This window comes from Macrotis lagotis, chromosome 3, assembly GCF_037893015.1.
Source record: "Macrotis lagotis isolate mMagLag1 chromosome 3, bilby.v1.9.chrom.fasta, whole genome shotgun sequence".
Lineage (NCBI taxonomy): Eukaryota > Metazoa > Chordata > Mammalia > Peramelemorphia > Peramelidae > Macrotis > Macrotis lagotis.
The window spans coordinates 214,391,729-214,414,040 of record NC_133660.1 but is presented as its reverse complement, the minus strand read 5'-3'; the positions used below and the strand labels follow the sequence as shown (position 1 = coordinate 214,414,040).

Below are 22,312 nucleotides of genomic sequence, written 5' to 3'. Positions count from 1 at the left end.
CCAGCCCACCCATGCCATCTAATATACAGAAAAGTTAAGAATCCTTGGTCTGGATGATTTTTTAAAGATGCATTCTAACATTTTTTGGTGTGCACTATGAATTCCCTTCTGGCTCTGGCATTCTATGAATTCTTTCCTCTATCAAAAAAGTGAACCCAAGAAAACAATAGTCACACCATATTCTGCAAAGTAATTGGAAAAAGTTTTCCTCCACATTGTCTACTTCTCAATCATTTCCACGGTTTCATTGTTTCTATTCTGTAGCTTAACATTACATATAAAATGCCCAACCACAGAAAAATCTGATGATATGCTTTAGAATATGTTAGTAGAAAGAACACAAAAGCTCCCTGAATGCAGGGGCTATTGCTCATCTAATCCTTCTGGTGTCTAGCACAATTTCTTGAACAGGGAAGGTACTTAATCATTGCTTTCTGAACTGAGAGGACTTAGAATTAGAGACTTGAGGTTTGAGTCTTTCTCCACTATTTACTGGCTGTGTGACGTAGGTACATTAGTGGCTTGGTTAATTTGAGTCTTAGTTTCCTTCACTGTAAAATGAATATGACCATGTTTGTACTACCTTCCCCTAGCATTTTATAAAGATAAAGGTATGTCACAGGATTCTAAAGCTGGAGGGCATCATAGATAGCAGGCGCTTTACAGAAGAGGAAACTGAAGGAGAAATGATTTGTCCCAGAACAAAGATGAGTCTCTGTTATCTGAGTTGCTGATATAAATTTTATACTTATTCTCCCTGCTTACCTCTGAGTTCTTGAGAATCAAATGATTCTTAACGCAGCAGAGAGCTATAGAAACATGAGCTGCTGCCATTAGTTTCATGAAAATAGCAAGCAAATAATAACTCACATTCTTAGAATACTTTAAGGTCTAACAAAACTTTGCAATTCATAGACAAAGAAATTGGGGCTCTAGGAAGTTAAATGATTTGTCCATGGTCACTCAGCTAAGGGGTCACTTGATCTACAAGGTCCTGTGACTCTTGGTAAATCCTAATTTAAACACACTGGTCTCTGATTTCAATTTCAGTATATTAATTCACTAAAGAGAAAGACTATATGAATAGCCAGACAAAAAGGCTAAGTTGTCTTCTCTTAAAGCAGCTTTTTAGAATGAACAGAACGCACACCTGCAGGAAACTGAAATGCTCCAATCTGCAGAATGATACTTTACCTGTAAAAGTACTGCCGGATCTCTGTCACTAGCTTTCCAACCACAATTTCCAACCCTACCACATCTGAAACTTGAACTGCTGATCCATTTGGGGTAAATAAATAGTTGTCTGAAATGGGTCCGTGCTCCCAATCAGCATTAACTTTATACTCCAGGAACTGCTGGCTGACCTGGACAGTCTGGTTACTCTCCCTGTAAAGACACAAGAGAGGAAACATTTCTTGCTCATCACTCTTTTCAGAGAGATGTCTGTGACCCCAAGCAGAGTCATCCAGGTGGGCAGATTAGGTGAGGACTTTGTGCTAGGTGAGTCCCTACCTACTGCAGATACAAAGATGAAAGTGAAGGGAATCTCTGCCCTAAAGGAGCTTACATTCTATTGGAGGAAACAATATGCAAGTGTAAGTCTATGCAAACCATAAACACAGTAGATGCAAAATCGTTTTTGTAGGGTTAAGGGGCTGGGGGGGGGGGGGGAGATGTGCAAGGATTCATGCATAAGGATTCACCAAGAATTAGCATCAAGATAAGGATTCTGAGAGGCATTTCAGGTATGTGTGGGAACCCTGAAAATTCATGGAAAATCATGGGTGAAGAAGAGCAAGAAAGTCACTCAATAAAGAACATGGATGGAGCCCTGGATCTAGTTCCAAGGCTGGCCGTTAGGAGACCTTATGCAAGTCAGACAAATGGGGGTCAACTTCCTCATCTGTCAACTGTCCTGGCAAGTTGGGTGGGGGCCAGTCTCAAGGTACATGGAAGTTGGATCTTTAATCAAAAATTCACTATGAATATCTTTAAGGAATCAGAAGAGACTTGGGAATGGGAGAGCTGTAGAAGAAACCATAGAGCATCCGGAGTTAATAGAGTACTACAAGTTGACAGTTTGGTTTTCCCCTTTTGTTCTGATTCTTCTTTCACACCATGACTAATTTGGAGACAGGTTGGACAAGAACATACATGTATAACCTAGCTCAGATTAGTTGTGTCTTGGGGAGTGGGAGGAAAAGGAAGGAGGGGAGGAAAATGTGGAAACCAAAATATAAAAAATGAAAACTATATGTATAATTAGAAAAAAAGTGATATATTACTTAAGACAAAAAAAGTTGATAGTTTTGAATGCTCATGGGAAGCCCACAACAACCCAGTGAAATATCAGGGGCACACCTTATAAAGGAAGAAATTGTGCCTCTCAGAGTAAGGATTCTCCCACCACTGCACAGCTGCGGAGCTAAAAATCAGGATTCCAAGTCAGGTCTTGACTCCAAATCTGACACTCTAGTGTCTGCACCATGATGCTTTTCATAGAACACAGAACCTAAGATGTGAGTGCTTACAGATGATTTCATACAAGAGCTGACTTTACTGATAGGAACAGGCTGTGTGACTTGTCCCATGTCATGTACCTACTGGAACAAGGACCTGATTCTCTCGACTCCCAATCTGGCAGTTTTTTTCCAATTCAATATACATTTATTTAGTAGCTACTACACTGGGGATACACTATGCCATGTTGGGAGGATACAGGACACCAACTGGGAGTTTAGCCACGGTAATCCTTAATAAATTACAGTCTACTCAGCCCCAATTTTCTTCCTGATTATGTCTTACCCCAGTAGTTCCCACAGGTTCATCAAGAGGTATGAAATATCAAAATCAGAAGCTGGAAGACTTTTTGACCTCAGTAGAACCAGATGTTTGTGTTCATTTGAACTGATGTGAACTTGATAGCGTCTAACCACAGTGGTGAAATGATGAATTGAAATGTTCCAATATCATCTTTACAGGCAGATGATGAAAGACTTCTCAGAAAACTGCTCCCCTCCTCCCCGCAGCATATACTGGGTGACCAAGAGCTGTTAGCAAATTTAATTAAAGATGCTATTTGCAGAAAGGTCTGGTCCCTGCCATCAGGGAAAGCTCAACACCTTGGGCTCTGCTAGGGACCTCCATCCTTGAGGGTAAAAGCAGACTCTTACCCTAATAATAACAGCTCAAGAAGTTGAAGTTTTAACAAAAGGGCTCCAAGAAGACAAGTTCTCCAGTCCCTTGGCCAGGTTAGAAGTGCAGAGACAACTCATGGGTCTGGTTGTAGCTTAGAGCGACTCTCTTTTAGGACTCTGGTCAGTCCACCTCTCCTTAGACAACCTGGTGACTCCACACCCTCATCTCCTTTAAGATGGGGATTCACCATCTTAAAGTGAACACCTGCTCGGTTTAGCAAACCTTGACTTAGAACTCCTGAGCTCAAGAGATCCACCAGCCTCAGCCTCATAGAAAGGGTTTTTCCACAACTTAAAACTGGAAGGTGGAGAGTATAAGTATTACTGCCCCATAATGTCTCAGGAAACTGAGGTTCAGAGAGGTTAAGAAAATCACCTGCTTTTAGTTTCCTAAGCTGTGCTGTAGCCAGAGCATTGGAGCTCTAATGATCAGCTGAGCGTTTTTTTAGTACTATCATAAGGATTTTTTAAAAACTCTTTTAGTTAAAATTTATATCTTAAGACCTCTAATCATTAAATTTAGTTTTACTTCATTTCATATCTGAAGCAGAAGAGTCACAGATTAAAATGTAATTGGGAAAGCTTTAACAAAATAAATGAAAACTGAGTACAATGTGGATAAGGTTAATTAGTTTTTGAAGTCAATCTATACCCTGCAGCGATGCTTCTGTGTGAGCTTGATAGTCTTAATACATTTGATTCCCTCGTCTGAATTGCTATCCCTGCTACCCCCTCTCCTCTCCCTCCCTCTGCTGCTCCTTTCTCCTTTGCCAGCACCCAACAGCCATGTGGAGAGAGGCCTCTGAGCTCTCACTGGGCCCACTGTAGGACAGAACTTGGTCAGGAGCTCCCAGATACACATTCCAGCTCCCTCTCACTTGGACAGTTCCTGTTTCCTCCACTGCAAAAGGAGGGTCTAATTGGCCCAAGGTAGCTCATGGGATTGGGGGTGAGTAGAGGACTTTGTCAACCTGAATACACACCACCTCAGGAAAGCCTAGGAGAAGGAATGTTGGAGAAGAATTTGGTGCCTGGGCCTGGTCTCAGATGCTAATGGCCCAAAAGAACTATTCTGGGCCAGACATTTCTCCCTCAGAGTCTTGGGAGTCCTGCCTCCCCACAGGAAGGTTGGGCTAGAAGAGTGCTATCAAACTCAAAGAGAAATGCTATTGTTTCATCATTTTTCAGTTGTGTCCGACTCTTTGCAACTTCTTTTGGGATTTTTTGCAAAAGATATTGGATTCTTTCTCCCATTTCCCAGATGAGGAAGGAGTTTGTTGGGAACCAGGGTATCTAAACTGTTTGACAGAGTTGCAGCAAGAAGACTCAGGGCAGTCACACTACCTGATGGAACAACATTTCCTTCTTCAACATATATAGGGATTTCATGCATACCAATATTTATAGGTTTATTATTGATTGCAATATTTATTCACCCTAATAGTGGAATGATTATAAAGGAAGGATTTCAGAAAAGTTCCTTAAATAAAACAGATTGTAAACTCTGTCCAAATTTAACAGGACTGCCTCTCCCTGACGCATACAAAAGGCTTCAACATTATGAAATCTCTGGAAAACCCAACACTGGAAATTCCAAGGAGGTGTCAGAATATATACAGGGAAAACAGATACAAGATGGGTCAGATAGAATTCCAGGGAAATTAATAGTTTTGCCCCCCCCTTACCATACACAGGAATATATGAAAAAGATGGTAAGAAACTAGTTAGTATAGAGGTGACCGATATGTGAACTCCAGCAGCCTTAGTTTCATGGGAAAGAATAAAAAAAGTCACAGAAACTGTGGTTTCTACCAACAAGGCCTGAAAGAAAAATTGGTTATTGTAAGAGTTAACGGAAAGGTGGACAAGCATAAAAACCCTCACTATAGATTGTTAAGGAAGTGTATCAAAAAACATTACTAACACAAAAAATATAAAAAACTTTACATTAAAAGAACTGCTTAACTAATAACTTTAAATGAATTAACAATTATACAATGTAGTAATAAATAGGTAACAGGTTGAGGTCATCATGGTCTGAATAGGTATAAGAAATCAATTAACTATATGATTATTAAACTTGTAATCACATGATTAAAACTTGTAACCACATGAATTATATGATTGATGATGAAAATTGTACACTTTTGTAACCAAGGAAATGATCTTAGCTTGCTTGCTTGATGCATACATGATTCTGAGACTATAAAAATAAATCCAAGCAGCTGACAGTCAGTCAACCTGCTCCTGCCTTTACCCCTGTGTTGACTCAACTCAATTCGCCGACTCTATCCCTCCTGTCAGGTTCCAAGGACCCTGCGGAGGCTGGACCCCTGCAGGAGTTCAAAAGAGTGAAGTGACTTGCCCAGGATCACACAGCTAGTGAGTGTCTAAGGCTGGACTTGAACTCAGGAAAAGAAACCTTTTTGACTCCAGGTCTCGTACTCTATACCCAGGACCACCTAGTTGCCCCTCAAAGAGAATTTGGGTCTACTAAATTATACCTAAGCATCTCTGTACAGACAGCATATTTAGGAAACCACATATTAACATTCTCTATGCTTTATTATAGTTTAAGGTATTTTGTTAAATATTTCCCAAATGACATTTAATCTAGTTCAGGCTGCACTCAGAGAATCCTTCTTTGGCTCCTATGTTTTTAATACCTGTAGTCTACAAGACTCTCTTTTGGTCTTTTCTACATTAGAATTATTAGAACAGTACTGCATATGTGTTTAATTTTTTTTTTTGCTAGTCAAAGAGTTCTTGGAGAACAGAGATGGTTTTATTTATACTTCGCAGGTGCTTGTCTTAGCACTTCTAATAAAACAGGTGCTTAATAAATAGTGGCTGAAAGAATGACTAAATCTCTGAGAGTGTCTAGGTCTGACATGTTCTAGTTCTACCCTTCTGAAAAGTTGTAATTAAGAACTAACTGGCTAATCTCGGCAATTATCTTTTTTTTGGCAATTATCTTTTAAAGAGCACTCTGCCCCAAAATATTTCTCCCTTCTATCTTTTCAATGATACTCGAAATGCTACCTTTGCATTAAAGAATACTAATCCACAATTACACTTAAAAGATTTAATGCATTAATTCTGAATAAGTGTTTTTACCTGAATGAGAAGAATTCATTAGATACTTCAGGACAGGAAATAGATGAAACCCAAAAGAGAGAAGTTTTTTTTTGGGGGGGGGGGGAAGAAAAGAGATATTAAAAACCCAAGTATTACAAAGTAACAGCAATACTGTAGGATGTTCAGCTCTGAATGACTTAACTTTTCTTAGCAATGCTGATCCAGGAGAACTCTGATGGACTTATGATAAAGAATACTGTCCATCCCAAAGACAGAGCTGATGGTATCTAACTATAGATTGAAGCAAACTTTTTTTTTACTTTCTTTTTCTTAATGTTTTTTTTTGGGGGGGGTTACTTTTACACCATGACTATTTTATTAAGATTTTTTATGACTACACATTTTTAATCTGTATCAAATAATTTGCTTTCTCAGTGAGGGAGAGTGGAATGGGAGGAAGAGAGAGGATTTCAAACTCAAGATTTTCAAAGGAAATGTTGAAATTTGTTTTTGCATGTAACTGAGGAAAAATAAAATACAAAAAAAAAAAAGAATAAAAAAATCTAGGTATCTAGGTATTATCTGAATTGAGTGCAACACTATAATTGGAGCCGGGGACAGATTGTTCCAGCTATAAACACTGAGTTTTAAAGATCCAAACAGCTAGATTTGAATTTCTTTTGGCACCCACTAGTTGTGAGACCTTGGATAGATCATTTTCCTTCTCAAAGCTTCTTTGTATATATTGTAAAAAAAATCCAAGTCCCATGAGTTCTATTTTCCCAATGCCTAGCTAAGGAGTCTGCCTAACAAAAAGACAAAATGTTTTCTAGCCGAGACAGTTTTAGATGCTTCTAGTTTCTTGGTTATGATGATTTTAAAGAGGTTAAAAGTCTTTGAAAAAAAAGTCAGAACCTGGCAAGAAATTTTCTTGAGGACATTAAAAAGTAGGAAATGATGCCAAGATATCACTTTGGAGATGGAAACAATAATTGTTGCACTGAGGCGCTATAGAATGAACCCTTCTTGAAGACAAAGCCAGTATTATTTTAGTCTGAATCAACAGGGTTAAGCACCAAACAGGTCCTAATAAATATGTGTCAAATGAACAGGCTTTTAATAAATGCCTGATGAGTTGAACAGTCTGGAAGTAAAGTCTATTTTTTTTTTCTTATCATTTGTGTCAGTGCAGGTCCCTGGTGGGGACAGACCCAGGTCTTCCTGACTCGCCCCTCCTCGCCCTTCCACTTCTCCCCTGGCAACTCTCTAACTAAGTGGCAGAGCAGATGCCATTCTGATTGCTAGAGGGAGTTTCTTCACTGGCTGTTCCCTACACCACTGAAATCACAAGTCCATTAAAAACAAAACAAAACAAAAAACCATCCCTCTGGCAGTACTGTGTAGAAGGGGGGAAAGACCAGGCTTGGTACCTAGTGTCCACAGACCAGGTTTTAGTGGCTCTGACACTATCAACCAGAGGCAAGTAACCCAACCACTTGTCAGATGCTAGTTTCCTCACTTGAAATAATAAACTAACACTTTCACCACTTCCCCTATAGAACTGTTGTCAATAAACGCTGTAAAACTTAAAAGGCACCAAGGAAATGTGAGTTGTGATTTTAATAAAGGATTGTGTTTCTTCTTAATTTAAAAAGCCTGAGACTTATATACAACATATTTCTTCAAGAAATAAAAACCAAATGAAACTTCTTTTTCGCTTGAGGTCCAGAAATCTCTAAGAGGAAAACCACAACCCTAAAGCAAGAGATCCTGACAAGCCCAAACAAGCTAGGTGGCTTACCTCTCTGTGATACTGTGCATTAAATTGGTGTCATGGTCCATAAATATAGAATAACACTCATTTGTCACAGGAAACAGTCTCTTGCCAGAGTTGCGTGAATACTTCACAGATTTCCTACCAAAATGGAAGATTCTTGCAATCGAGGTTGACTCCAGGTGAGCTTCTCCAAATTTGTCGACTGTCTTAATGTAGTAACGCCGATAGCTGAGAGCCTTTATGGTAGCCAGAATGTACAAGTTGTAGGTGGACAAAGAGTCAGTTGAGTTCTGGATCTGCCAATAAAGAGTTAGACCTGCTAGATAACCGAGCCCTGGTCTGTCCAATATTGTTGAATCTTTCTGTGAGATTTGAGAAGTTCTGATGAAAAGGAAAGTGCTAAATGCTAGAAAAGCAAAGAAAGACCAAAACAATGCCCCCTTCAAAAGAAGCTCATGGTACGTTGGGGCAGATACCACAGAATCAGCCTGTGGATGGAAGCCTCCCTCCATCCTCTTCCTTGGTGGGAAGCTCCGGGGCACACTCTAGGACATCTTCTCCCTGGTGACTTCCTCTACTGAGGCTCTATCTCACTTGTTTTACAGTTTGCACATTCTCTTCCCCAATAGATGGTAAGCTCTTGGCAAGCAGGGATTGTCTTGTGCTTCTCTTTGTATCCCCAGCTCTTAGCACAGTGACTCCTGGTATAAATACCTGCTCATTTGGGAGGGCACTGCCCAACGGGTGCAAAGGTGACTGTGACCTTCCAAAAGTAGGCTCAGCTGCCTGCTGGCTAAGTTCTAAAGTATAAGGGGTACATTCATAACAGACTACACCCCTGCAAGGGCATCTAAGAGAAGACACAAAGTGAAACAAGCAGAGCCAGAAGTGCACTGTATACAGAAAGAATAATATTGAAGGAAGGATCAAATGGGGAAGGCAGAGTGACACTCATCCAGATAATGATCCAAAGGACCCATGATAAATGATGCCATCCTCCTCCACAGAGAGGGCTAGCAAAGAACTCTATGGACAGTTTGAGGAACACTATTTTTCCTGGGGCTTTTTGCGTGTTTTCTTTTGCAACATGACTAATATGGAAAGTGCTCAGCACAGAGCCTCAGGGATCACACTTCATAAATGCTAATTCCCTTCCCCTTGGTCCCCACCCCTCATATCTTGGGGCCCCTGTAGAAAAGACCTGCATCCCTTTCCCTTGAAGCCTTCAAATCAAGAGATTCCACAAATGCTAGTCTAGTCATTTAGGGGAGCTAAACCCAAAGCCAATGATCTCACCATGACTGCCTCAGTTTTTGGAGCCTGAAACCTTTCTTTCTTCACAAGATCCTAATGAAATCCAATAACTGATGACAAATTTCCTTGTTCTAAATGAAGGTGGGATGCAGACAAGGGAAGACTGAAGGGAACCCAAGGAACAAGGAAGGGGGGTTGGGTCACATCGGGTGGTTCTCTTGGGGACATGCTGAGATGGGGGAGCCGTGCCCCATGCTCAACTTCACCTTCATCATTTCAGGATGAATCAGCCAATCACAAAGGTCCTTGGGCAGCTCTGATGGTCTGTTGTTTGACAACAGCAGCTCACATGTATAAAGCATATTAGTTTTGATTTCCCCTTACGGAATCACAGCATTCTAGATTTAGAGACCTCACAAGTCATTGCCTCCAATCCTCGCGAGGGACCCATGAGGAACCTGAGGGCCAGAAAGGCTAAGGCAGTCAGAGAGTGAATGCTGATTGCCTGCTGTGTGCCAGTCACCAGGGTCTCACAGCATGAGGTGTCTAGGTGGGGTTGCCCCTGAGGCTGCCATACTCTGCTCTTTTCAGTGCCCCACCAACCTTTCAACCTGGGTAAGGCCTCCCATTAGGCACTTAAATGAGCTCTTTTCTTACAGGATCACATGTGACATGGAATAGATCCTCACCTCACAGACAGGTGAGGGAACTGTTCAAGAATGCAAAGGCAGCAAGTATTCGAGGTGGAGTTGCACTCATTTCTACTTCTTCCCATGGCCTGGAATGCTCATCAGGGCCACACAGTGCCCAATGAGGCAGAAGAGGAGACTCAGCAGGCCCGGGGTCTTCCAGTTAGGAAGAGTCAGGGCCCAGGAGTCCATTGCAGCCCCCCAAGGCTCCAGGTCCAGGGTTCAACAACTTGTACCCTTGAAGCTCTTTCAAATTCTACACTGGGGAGGCAAAGAGGCCAGGGAACAAAGAGCAGCTGACTCAGAGTCAGCAGTCGAGTTTGAAAAAGGATTATGCTACTGACTGCAACTTTATTTTTGTGGGCTTTGGCTTTTTCATTTGTAAAATGTTCAAAATTCTACTTGCACTCCATACTTAGGGGGTGGTCAGGGGTCCTCTGTTCAGTGTGGACAGTGTGGGGTAGAGTCCCCAGCTCAGAAGCTCAGGGTCCATGATCTAGGACCCCAGGTCTTCTTCAGCCCTGGGGGTACCAAGCTGAGGGCAAACCTCAGTGTGGAGGAGAGAGCATGCACACAATACCTGGGCGGGCACAAGATGTCCAAATTCATCTAAGACCACAACTCCTGGAGTACTGATGGTGATGGTCACATAGGTGGTGATGGTCCAGGCCAGGGGGTTATAGACCACAGCACAGGGGGCCTCTGCAGAACCTTTTCAGAAAAGACAAAATCAAACACCTCACTTACTAACCGCCAAGACAACAGCCAAGTCACCCAAAAGGAGAAGGGAATATGAAGCTTATAGAGGCCTATGGCCTGGGGAGACTAATGGAACCAAGGCAAAATGCTCAGAGACAAACTGAAGTATGTACACATTGGCATGATATGAAGAACCCTATATATACAACATGTATATGTCACACACACACACACACATACACTCCAGGTCACTGGGGAGTAAAGTCTGGAATGCTGGACCTGGGTGTCTGAAAGACTGGGCTCCAGGCCACCCTCAGACCCTGACCAGCTAGGGCACCTTCAACAAGCAAATCCACCCTTTGTCCAGGCTGATTCCTCAACTGTAAAATGGGGAAAACAGCAGTCCCTACCTCTCAAGGTAGCATCCTGTGAGACAACATGGCAATGTGCTATGTAAACCTATGATTACTTCTACTACTACTACTAATATTATTATTGTTATAACTGTATGTGTATGTCCACACACACACACATTCATACACAGTCTCTCACACATATTCACACACACACATACACATACTCATACACACTTATACACATGCACTCATACACATACATACTCATACACAATCTCTCATACGCACATACACATACTTATACACATATACATACACATTCACAGACACATACACACACAGATCTAAAGTACTTGGGGAGTTTATTTAAAGGAGCTCTATCAGCCTTTCTTCTTCTGCCTGCTCATTCCCACATCTGGGCCTCTGTCTGTGGCACTTCAGCTGCCCTGGATGCCCAGGTCCCATCTATCGAATAAGAATAACACTGAGTGTCGGATTATAAGACCAGCCTTGATATCTACCTATTTATTTTCTTACTGTCTTCCCTGATAGAATGGAAGCACTAGAAGGTAAGAGTTTTTTTGACTTATCTTTGTATCCCCCTACACTCTACATATTTGTTGGCTGAGATGAAGTAACAGTGGCCCAGAGAAGGAAAGCTACTTGTCCAGGGTCAAAGAAGTGACAAATGCCACTGGGATTTGAACCCACAACCTTTGACTCGCAGTCCAGAGTTCTTTCTACAATACCCTGTAAGCAGGGTAGATATCATTTAACCTCATTTTATAAGCTCCAAAGAGATGGTGTTGTGGTTTCACACCCACCTGCCCACTCTGCTTCCCCTCTAAGCCTGTGGTCTCTCGAGGGAGCTCTCTTGCCTTCAGCTTGTTTGCATGAATCTCCATCAGCCACACTAGCCTGCAGTTCTTTATTCTCTTCCCGGACTATGTCAAGGATGATGGAGGCCATCAGCTTCTCTACAGCAAACATTCCTTCCATCAGGTGGTTCACATACATATCTCTGACCTTGGGGGCCTCTGTCCCTGTTATGCCATCATGATGTTGAACCTTTAAAAAAATACCATTATAAAAGATGAATTTAATTAAACATGGCAGCAGATTTCCACTTTACAAATAATATTTTTCCAGGTTGGCCACTAAATGAAAAATTGTTTTGGCTACAGAAGATCACTAAACCACCTATTAATAAGGTAGCAGAGTGGGTAGGAAATGGCTTGATATTTAGTAGCAGTGTGGCAGGTTTGAGATTGGGAAAATCTGGGTCCAAATCCTCTCTCTCACATATACCAGCTGGGTGATTGTGGGCAAATCATTTAAACTGTCTCAGTTTCACTGTTCATAAAATGTGAATAATAATTCCATTTGCCTTCTGCCTCAGAGGACTGCTGGGAGGTGCAAATGAAAGATTATATGGAAAGGATTTCATGAACTTTAAAGTTAAAAATATGTTGGCTACTATTATTATCACTGGGGAAAGGAAGATCCACACCTATGATATCAAAGATCCCTGAAAAGTGAACCAGGCAAAGAAGGGAGGATTTGGCATCAGAGGACACAGACTGGAATCCTCGATCTGTCACTTCCTGCCCTGGGTAAAACACCAAACTCTCCTGGTCCTTGGCTTCCTCATCTCTAAAAGGTGGGGGTTGGCACTAATGAGCTCTTAAGGTCTGTTCCAGCCCTACACTTGAGATTGTGTGAGCAGTCTTCACTACAAATAGGTTTTGATCTCCTGCAAGGTGCAGTAAGGGTCCTCACTACCCTCTGTGGACAAAATATTCATCTTCAACAACCAAAATATTTATCTTCAACAAGCCTCTGCACTTAAGGATGCTGGTCTACTCTTTATCCCTGGCCTCTTCTCAAAGCTACTCCAACACTGTAGAAGCTGCTGGGGTCCTTTTGGTTGGCAAGGTCTTTGAGAAGCCAGGGTCACTTGGATATCAAAATAAGACCCTAGAAAGGAACTTGAGTGAAGACCTTTGTTACAATGATGCTATGGATGATGCTAACAGGAGACCTGCCTTAGTTGAAGAAGGGATAAAAGGTCCCTCCAGTGAATGTCACATTTGTTTAAAGATGTCATCTTACCTCTGAAACAGCCCACCGAAGCTGCTGTAGCTGCTCCAAGGATTTAGCTTGAGACAGAGGACCTTGGGGGTTCTTCCGAACATACTGGGTGAACATGGACTCTCCTGCAAAGAGAAGGGAACTCGCTCTCCGGGCGATCCCTTTCAGTGAACTTCGGGAAGTATAGAATCCAGTCCAGCTTTGAAATGGCTCTAAGAAAGAATGTTAGAAATAGTCTAAACTAAAGGCAAAAAAAGGCCCAAAGACCTGAGCACCCAAGTTTAATGCCAAGTCTATGAACCAGGAACTCAACTCCTCTGATGGGCAGGCCCTGGACCTGACTTCAATGCTTCATCACATCCACATCCAGGGAAAAAGCTCTAAAGAAGTCCTGAACCTAGACCTACAGATACATCTGTGAATTCTCCTCCTCCCCCACCACAATGATAGTCCCCCCTCCCAACTACAGTTGAAGGAAAAAGGACCCAATATCAAACATCCTTCCCCAGGTCTCCAAACCTCTATCAGTCTCTGCCCTGCTGATGATTGAATGGTCCTCCACACCCCACTTTCCCCAAATAATAGTAGATCTCAGCATGGACAACCTTGCCTTATCAGCATTTTTTCTATCATAACACTCCCAAACACCCCAGGGGAAAGTCCAGGTCAATGAACTGCTTACTTGGCTGAGGGCTAGTGAGGGAGGGAGCTGGTCCCTGAGGCTGCATGTTGCCTAGGCTCACTTCCTTCTCCTGCCAGGAGGTGCCCTAACTCCAAAATAGCTTGTAGTAACCAGGTATTTGCCATGTCTATTCATCATCATGGCATAGACTATTACCTGTCGAGGAGCTGTCACAGTTTAAGAAGAACAGAGAGGGGGACAATCAGGATGGCAGAGATCAAGAATCCATATCTATGAGGACTGAAAAGAACTGGGCATGATTAGCCTAGAGAAGATGATCCTCTAGCACCCAAAGAGTTGTCATAGGGAGACAGGACCAGACTCGTGGCAGCACCAGAGGACAGAACCATAGTTGTGAAGAGGCAAAGTTAGGCTCAAGGTCAGGAAGCCCTCCCAACAATTGGGGATTCTTAAGAGAATGGCTTCTTAGAGAGATGGGGGGCTCTCCCTCTCTAGAGGTCTCCAGCAGTGACTGGCTGACCACCTGTCAAATGTGTGACAGGGGACTGGACCATATGTCTATGGGCTGGACTAACTAGAAGGCCCCTTCTAATGTTCCAGTTCTGACTCTTCCAGGACTACTTTCAGAGGTAGCATGGAATACTAGATGAGTCTGGAAAATTTGTGCTCAGATGCTACCTCTGTTCTCTCTGGCTGTGTACTCTGGGAAAGGCACTGCACCTCCGGAGCGCAGAAGCCTCACCCGTAAAATGAAGGGTTGGACTTTTGGGGTCCCCTCCTACTCCAGGTCCGTGATTCTTTGAGCCTACAGCTGCCAGGGCCAGCTTAGTTTTGTAATAAGATCTTAGCCTTTCCTAGGGCAGCTAGGTGGCACCAGAGCATGTACAGTGCCAGGCCTGGAGCACGAGACACACCTTCCTAAATTCAATTCTACCCTCAGACACTTGGCAGCTGTGTGACCCTGGGGGGGGGGGGTGTCACTCACTTAACCCCTTATGCTCCAGTTTCCTCGTCAGTAAAAGGAGCTGGAGAAGGAAATGACCAATCATTTCAGTGTCTTTGCCTAGAAAACCCCAAAAGGAGTCTGGACTGAAAAATAACTCAACAAAAGCTTCCTAAGCATCACAAGAACCCAGAGGGGCAGGGGATGCACTCCCACACCCATCATACAGATAGAGAAACTGAGGCTCAGTGAGCTTCCCCAGTAATACAGCTAGAAAATGTCAGGAAGTTCTGAGTTTTAATCTAGACTCAGAAACTTCTTAGCTTAGTCTATTGACTCATCTGGAAAATGGGGGAAACAATGGCACCTCTTTTGGAGGGTCTAGTGAGGAGTAAATGAGATGACATCTGTAAAGCGTTCTAAGGCACTGCTGAAATATCAGCTATCATCATTGTGATTATTATTCTAAGGACTCAACTTGGTCATTCATTTTTTGCCCCAAGATCCTTATTAAAATTTTTAAGCTAGGCTGTGACTCAAAGGTGGTGGTGCTACAGAAGGGAGGAGGAAGGAGATGGAGCATCATGCCCACTCTGTGCAGGGCACTATCTTCAGTCCTTTTATAATTATAGTCTCCTTTGATTTTTCACAAAATCTCCATTTTACAGCTAGGGACACTGAGGAGGGAAGTGCCTGGCCCTCTTCTGGAGCACTGCTCTGGAGGTCTGGACCCTGGGGTCCTACCACCAACTTTACTACAACCAGTTTGGGCCTCAGGTCCCTCTGCATACACGAAAGGGGATTTGATGCTTTCTTTTGGCTCTGAAGTAATGAAATGAAGACATATTTATTGAAAACTTATGATGCATGTTTTCTGGGGTGTAAAAAGACAAGGTGTGTGTGCTGAAGGAGCTCAGACCAGCAGGGAATGAGACAAGAACGACTGGCAACAGTCACAAAACTAACAAGAGCATACCAGCAATAACGGACCCTCACGCCTAACCTGTGAGCAGTAGCCCGTGAACCAGGATCTCCATTAGAGGAAAGGGCACAGGTGGGGAAGTCCCCTTCCATGGGGGCACTCACGGAAGGCTTCCAATGGAGGCAATGTTGGAGCTGGGTTTTAACAGAGGGGGAAGACTTTCCAAGGCGGGCAGAGAAAAGTTAAGTCTTTGCTGAACAAAGAGGCAGAGGACTCTGGGGGAAAGGGAAAAAAGCTATGGAGGTTTGGCCTCGGCCAAGGGAGGCACAGGAGCGGTGGACCATTTGCCTCCACTCTGGGCAGCTGCTGGGGGGGGGGGTAACCCAGTACCTCTGATCATTGTTTAGAATTAAGGTTTGTGGTTTAAACTTCGAACTTTCAGAAAAGATCAGAATGGGTGAGATTCTTTTTTTTCATGAGGGTTCATTCACTGTCAGGGATGCTGACAACACTTTTCCAAGCAATTGTCTTGAAGCTGGACCACTCAGTCCTCTAGTAAATTAGCCTCAGTTGATGTTATGGAATTATAACTGAATCCAACAACTGCAACTGAGGAAGTGTACCTCCATCCATTCTTCTTTTTTTAATTTTTTTCTGTTTTTGAATTTTACAATTTTTCCCACAACCTCACTTCCTTCCTCCCCCAACCCCCACACCTCCATCCATTATTTGCAGGGGCAGGGGATGGGGTTACAGGTGTAGAATATTTCAGATACTGTCAGCCTCAGATGTGTTGATTGGTTTTGCTTATTTATTTTGGAAAAAACTTTACAAGGGATGGCTTGCTAGAGAAAGACATTTATTTGTAAATAGAAATGATTAAAAATAAAAGATATCAAATAAAAATTTTGGGATATTAGCCTCAGTTATTTATGAGTCTCCTCCATAAACCACTAAAATCTGCTAGTGGGGTTCTCAGAAACAATCATGAAATAAGCAAGCTTTTATTAAGCACCTACTGTGTATCAGTCACTACCCAAATTAGTGGCGATAATAATTAATAATAATAGTAATAATAATAATAATAATAATAATAATAATAATAATACTTGTCCTTCATTCTTGAAGAGGACCATGACATCAGGAAGGTGATGCCAAGACAAACATGTGAATTGAATTTGAGTGAGAGGAGGCTATGCTAAGTCACCAGCCATGCTTTCTCCTCCAGAGCCATCTAGGTCCAGTGGCCAGATATGGATCAGGACAAATGGAGATGGCCCTGGATGTAAGGCAGTCAGGATTAAGTGACTTGCCCAAGGTCACACTGTCAGAAAGAGTCATGTGTTGGAGGTGGGATTTGAACTCCTGTTCTCAGGACTCCAAGGCTAGAGCTCTATCCACAGCACTACCTAGCTTCCTCCTGGGGATACAGAAGCAAACAGGAGACAGGTCCTGCCCTCAAGGAGCTTTTCCTCTGCTGGAGAAGCCAACGTGCTCCTGCAAAAGGCTGTACAAGCCACATACAACATAGTAACCAGGCTACTTGAGAACATAAGACATTAGGGAAAAAGATGGCTTTAGGAAAGATCTGTAGAAGGTGGTCCTGGACAACAACACCTGTGACCCAAAGAACTATATGTTATGGGAAGAGCTCTCTAACTTGTGCCATGTCATTCCCCCCCTTCTGCTCTCAAATTTCCTAACTATAAAATGGAAAGGCGGCAGGAATTAACCTTCTGGGAAGAATATCAATTAACTGGAAAGACTCCACAGAAGATCCACCATTGATGAAAGGTTTTGAGCTCATGATGACTGAGGAAAAGGCTCAAGGGTTTAGGAAATTTAGCCTAGGAAAAGACAAGATTTAGTGAGAACAAGGTCAAAAAGACCCATCACCTGAAGGAGGAGATTGGTCTCAGAGGAACAAAGAGTTGAAAGTGCTGAAAGGAAAATTTGGGTTTGATCTAAGGGAAAACATTTTACAATGAAAATTGTCGGGGTGGCTAGGTGGCGCAGTGGATAGAGCACCAGCCCTGGAGTCAGGAGTACCTGAGTTCAAATCCAGCCTCAGACACTTAATAATTACCTAGCTGTGTAACCTTGGGCAAGCCACTTAACCCCATTTGCCTTGCAAAAAAAAAAAAAAAAAAAAAAGAAAAGAAGAGAAAAGAAAATTGTCCAAAAATGCAATGGGCTGCCTTGGGATGTTCCTCCCTAATGGAGGCCTTTGAGCAAAGGCCAGATGACTTTTTTGTAAGATATAATGTAGAACAGATTCTTGTGCAGGCATAGGTGGTGCCTGCAAGCCTTTATAACTTAGATTATGTGACTCTGACTGCACTATCTTCAAGGTCCTTCTCTGCCCTGATGATTTATAGTCTGTTCCAAGGTCTGTTTGGGAACATTCTGAATGTTCTCTGAGGGGGAAAAAAAATCAGAATTTAAACACAGATCTGAATGTTTTGTCTTTATTATAAAAATCATAGGGGAAGTATCTTGAGTATGGGACACTGTTGTTTTTCACCTTGTATCCCCAGGGTCCTGCACATGGTAGGCAATTAAATAAAGGCTTACTTGACTGTCTTTTTTTTGGAATCTGAACACACTTAAGGCCTCTGGCAAAGTCTTGAGTACCTTGAATGGAACTCACTGGTAAGACCCACATAAACCCCAAGAATTTCTAAGGTAGCCAAAGTAAGAAGTAAAGCGGGCAATGGAAGTACCTGTTGAATAAGGAAGAAAATCCCGTTGGTTCCGTACGCTCCAGGTGATATCTCGATCATGAATGGCACGGAAGTAATCACCCAGGGTGGCATATTCCACAGTGACCCCAAACTCCTCAGAGTGGTTATTAATATAGGCTAGCAATGGATCCATGTTGGCAAACTGGACAGATGAGTTGAAGAACTGCTTGTCACAACCCTGCAAAACACAAACAAAAAGGGTAACAAGTTCCCAGGAACAAGACCTGGTCTCTTGTCACACCTTCAGCCTGTACCATGTGGGTAACACTCTTACTTACCTCTCTATCTTATCTGCGCAATGGTTTCTCCCCTAAGGGTTAGGAAGATATATGAAAGGTCTCTTTGTGACTGCATCATTGTCTACAGACAACTGTGAGTCCCTCAAATCTTCCCCAATGTGATCATGATCTCAGACCAAACTGGAAGCAATATCTCAATGATGCAGGCAACCAAATGTAGTAGAAAGGACTCAGATTTGGAAGATCTGGGTCCCAGGCTTTCCTTAGGTATTAACTAGTGCTATGACCTTAGGTCTTCACCTCCTGGGCCTCAGTCTCCCCTCCTATAATGAGAGAGTTTAATAAAATAATTTCAAAGTTTTGTTCCAGCTCTAACATTTTTTTTTCTGTACTAGAGTTCATCCTAGTTCCAGTAATGAGTTTGTGAAACTAGAGATGGATATAATGTACCCAAGAACAAGAAATGATTTGAAATCAAGTGTCCACCTTGCTAGCCTTTGTTTTTCATTTATTAAAATTTATCTAACAACTATTTATAAAAAACACATAATATATAAACCACTGTGTTAGATGTGCTAGATGGACAAAGATAAAACAAAACATTTCTATTAATTGCTCATTGAAGGCAAGCATTGTGGTGTGGAGTGGTGGTGAAAACAGAGTAGAGGGCTTGGTGGTTAGAAAGACCTGGGTTCAAATGTGATCAGGAACAAATTACTTAAACTCATGAGCTTCAGTTTCCTCATCTGAAAATGGAGATATTACCTATAGCACCTACCTCCTAGAGATGTTGTGATATCCAAATAAGATAATGTGTTGGATAACTTCATACATATTAAATGATCATATAAATATGTCAGTCATTACTATAAAATGCTTTTGGCTTGGCCTGAAACACAGTATGTGCACAAACACATAAGTAAACTTAAGATAATCTGGGGAAGGAAAAAGCTCTAACAACTTGGTAGAGGGGAGAGAGAAAAGTCAGGAAGGACTTTCTCCTTTTGTAATAGGTAGCAACTGAGCTGAGCCCTTGAAGGAGGCTAAGGATTCGAAGACACAGCAATGAGGTAGCATATTCCAGACTTAGTAGAAGGACATGAGATGATGGAACATGAAGAAGGTCCTCTTGGCCAGAATAGACAGTAAACCAAAAACAAGGGGTAATCCATGCCTGTCCAGAGCCCATCATATCCAGGGGTGACCCTGGGACACCGTGTTGAGGCTTGGCGTCTGCACACCTTTGCACAGCGCTGAAGGGAAGTCAAGCGTACCTATCACAGCTGGTCATCATTTCCCATAAAGCTACCATGTAGCATGAATGACATTGCTGATGACCTTAAGGAAGCAATGCATTAGAGTGGAAAGATCTCTGGATTCAGGGGGTCTGATCATCTGGATTTGAATCCTGGCTCTGCTCCTAATGAGCTGAGTAGCCCCTGGACAGTGCTTCCCCTTCCCAGGACCTCAATGGCCACAAAGGAAAATGGGGATAATAACACCTGCTTTACTTTCTTTATAAGGTTGTTGTAAGACTTGAATGAGATCATGGATGTGAAATCACTCTGTAACCTGCAAAGTACTACCTTCTAAGTGTGAAGTGTTATTAGGAATGTCATTTTAAATGATAACAAAGTGACAGAGAAGGCAAGCTGCTTAAGGTCACTGAAAATGAATGACAGGAGTGGACCCTTCAGTGCTGAGATCAAAGTATCTGTTAATGAAGCATTCTGTTAATCTCCTTTCCCTTCACTCATTTTGAATAGCAGATTGTTAGAGATGAAAGGAACTTTAAAATACAAAATGCAGAATTTCAGAGTTGAAGGGGAAATAGAACATTAGAATTGAAAGTGACCTTAGAACATAAAACAAACTGTTCAAGCAAGAAGAGACTTTAGAACACAAAACACAGAATAGTGGAACTGAGGGGAACTAGCACCGGCAGAACTTTAAATAACAGAATGTGAAGAGCCAGAAAGAGAAGAGAGAAAGGAAGAAAGGAGGGAAGGAAGAAAGGAGGGAAGGAAGAAAGGAAAGTTTAGAACAGAAGGGCCTTTGAACATGAATTGTAGAGCTGAAAGGACCTCAGAATATAGAATACTAGAGCCAAAAGGGACCATAAGGACATTACCTTAGTCCAAAGTCCCATGATAGGTCTCTAACCTTTCCACTTCATCATGCTAGCTTCAGTAAACAAAATGGACCAAAAGAGTCAGGTCTGGTAGATTTGGGTTCCACCCAAACTGTGATGCTCACTGGCTGAGCAATTCTGGATGAGTTATTTGTTTCACCTGCTTCCTCTGAACTGTGAAATGCAGACTTACCCCAGGACCCCACTTCTCCACCTCCCCACCTCCCCAGGCTGTTTAAGTAAACTATATTTTAGAAAGTAAAAACCTCCCAGCACCTGCCAGATATCATTTTTCCAAATGGTTGAGCAACCATAACCTACCACTCCTAATGTGAGGATTCCAATATTCCTTCAAGAGAAATAAGGAAGTTTCCAGTGGTTTTGGTCAGACCTTTTATGAGCTTCTTGGTTAATGAGTTCCTAAGATTCCTCAAATAGAAGTGCCTCCCCAGCTCCCAGGGCCCATCAATGTTTGAAATGTTTCCCCTTCTTGAAGCCAAAACATATTGTCCTCAGGTGCTTTTCTATCCAATGTCTCTTCTAGCATAGTGCCATGATAGAAAAAGCACCAAGTGGCCTGCACTCAAATTCCAGGTCTGTGACCTTTTATCTTTCTGGGCCTGAGATCCCTCATTGATGAAGTGGGGAATAATAAGCCTTGCAGTCCTGAACTCAGAGAGCTTTTGTGAGGCAGGTACTTTGTAAAGTTTAATTTTTTAAAAAAATGTCAACAGGGAGTTTATTGGGATAATAAATGCCTTTAAAGCTCAGCTCAAACACCAAATCTTGCAAAAAGGCCCTTCCTGATCCCCCCAGCTACTAGGATCTCCACCCTCCAACCTTGTATTTATTTGTACATATTTATATTTGTTCATGTTACAAAGGAATGGAACCACTGAGAACAGGAACTAATTTTTTTGTCTTTGTATCTCCAGAGTCTAGCAAAGTGACTGGCACATAGCAGGCACTTGAAAAGTGTTTTGAGTAATGAAGGAAAGCAAGGAAGGTGAGATGGAGAGAAGGGAAGGAGAAAGGAGAAATGACAAAAGGAAGGGACTAGAAAAAGGGAAGAAGGGAGGGAGGAAAGTTTAGCAAGTAAGGAAAAGTTGATCCTCACAACAATCCTAAAAAGTAATTGGTACAAACCTTGTTATACCCATTTGCTGAGATCAAGTAATTCATCCATGATCAAACATCTAAAAAAGACTTGAAGATAGATCTTTCTATTCTAGGCCCAGAATTGTTTCCCACCACATCATGCTACCTCTGTAGTTTTAAATGTGAGCACTGGGCTCCCAAGACCAAGACTCAACCCCCTTACCCAGGGCCAAAGCACATCCTGGGTCCTGAACCAGGCTGCCCTCATCTTGATGTTGGCCACCATAGTTTGTGCATAGAGGCTGAGGCTGGCATCTGTCACGGGCACACTCATGTTGGGGTACATGCCATCTTTTGGAGGGTCGGGAAACATTGCAATTCCATTCCAGTAGAAGCCTGACCTGGGGAGGAAACAGACAGTGATGGATCTTTAACAGCCCTTGCCTCCATA

The 22,312-nt window shown here is 42.4% G+C and overlaps 1 protein-coding gene across 2 annotated transcripts in view; it reads right to left on the bottom strand.

The window, feature by feature from the left end:
- MAN2B2 (mannosidase alpha class 2B member 2) overlaps window positions 1-22,312 on the bottom strand; it is an 83,563-nt gene that overhangs the window by 25,356 nt on the left and 35,895 nt on the right. The window contains exons 6-12 of one of the 2 annotated variants that reach the window (XM_074229821.1): window positions 22,085-22,262; window positions 18,373-18,571; window positions 13,163-13,353; window positions 11,875-12,118; window positions 10,576-10,706; window positions 8,077-8,348; window positions 1,195-1,386 (exon numbers count right to left, since the gene is read on the bottom strand). In XM_074229821.1, coding sequence (XP_074085922.1) covers window positions 1,195-1,386; window positions 8,077-8,348; window positions 10,576-10,706; window positions 11,875-12,118; window positions 13,163-13,353; window positions 18,373-18,571; window positions 22,085-22,262 — 1,407 coding nt within the window. The remainder of the gene's footprint in view (window positions 1-1,194; window positions 1,387-8,076; window positions 8,349-10,575; window positions 10,707-11,874; window positions 12,119-13,162; window positions 13,354-18,372; window positions 18,572-22,084; window positions 22,263-22,312) is intronic. The other variant, XM_074229822.1, reaches the window with a different exon arrangement.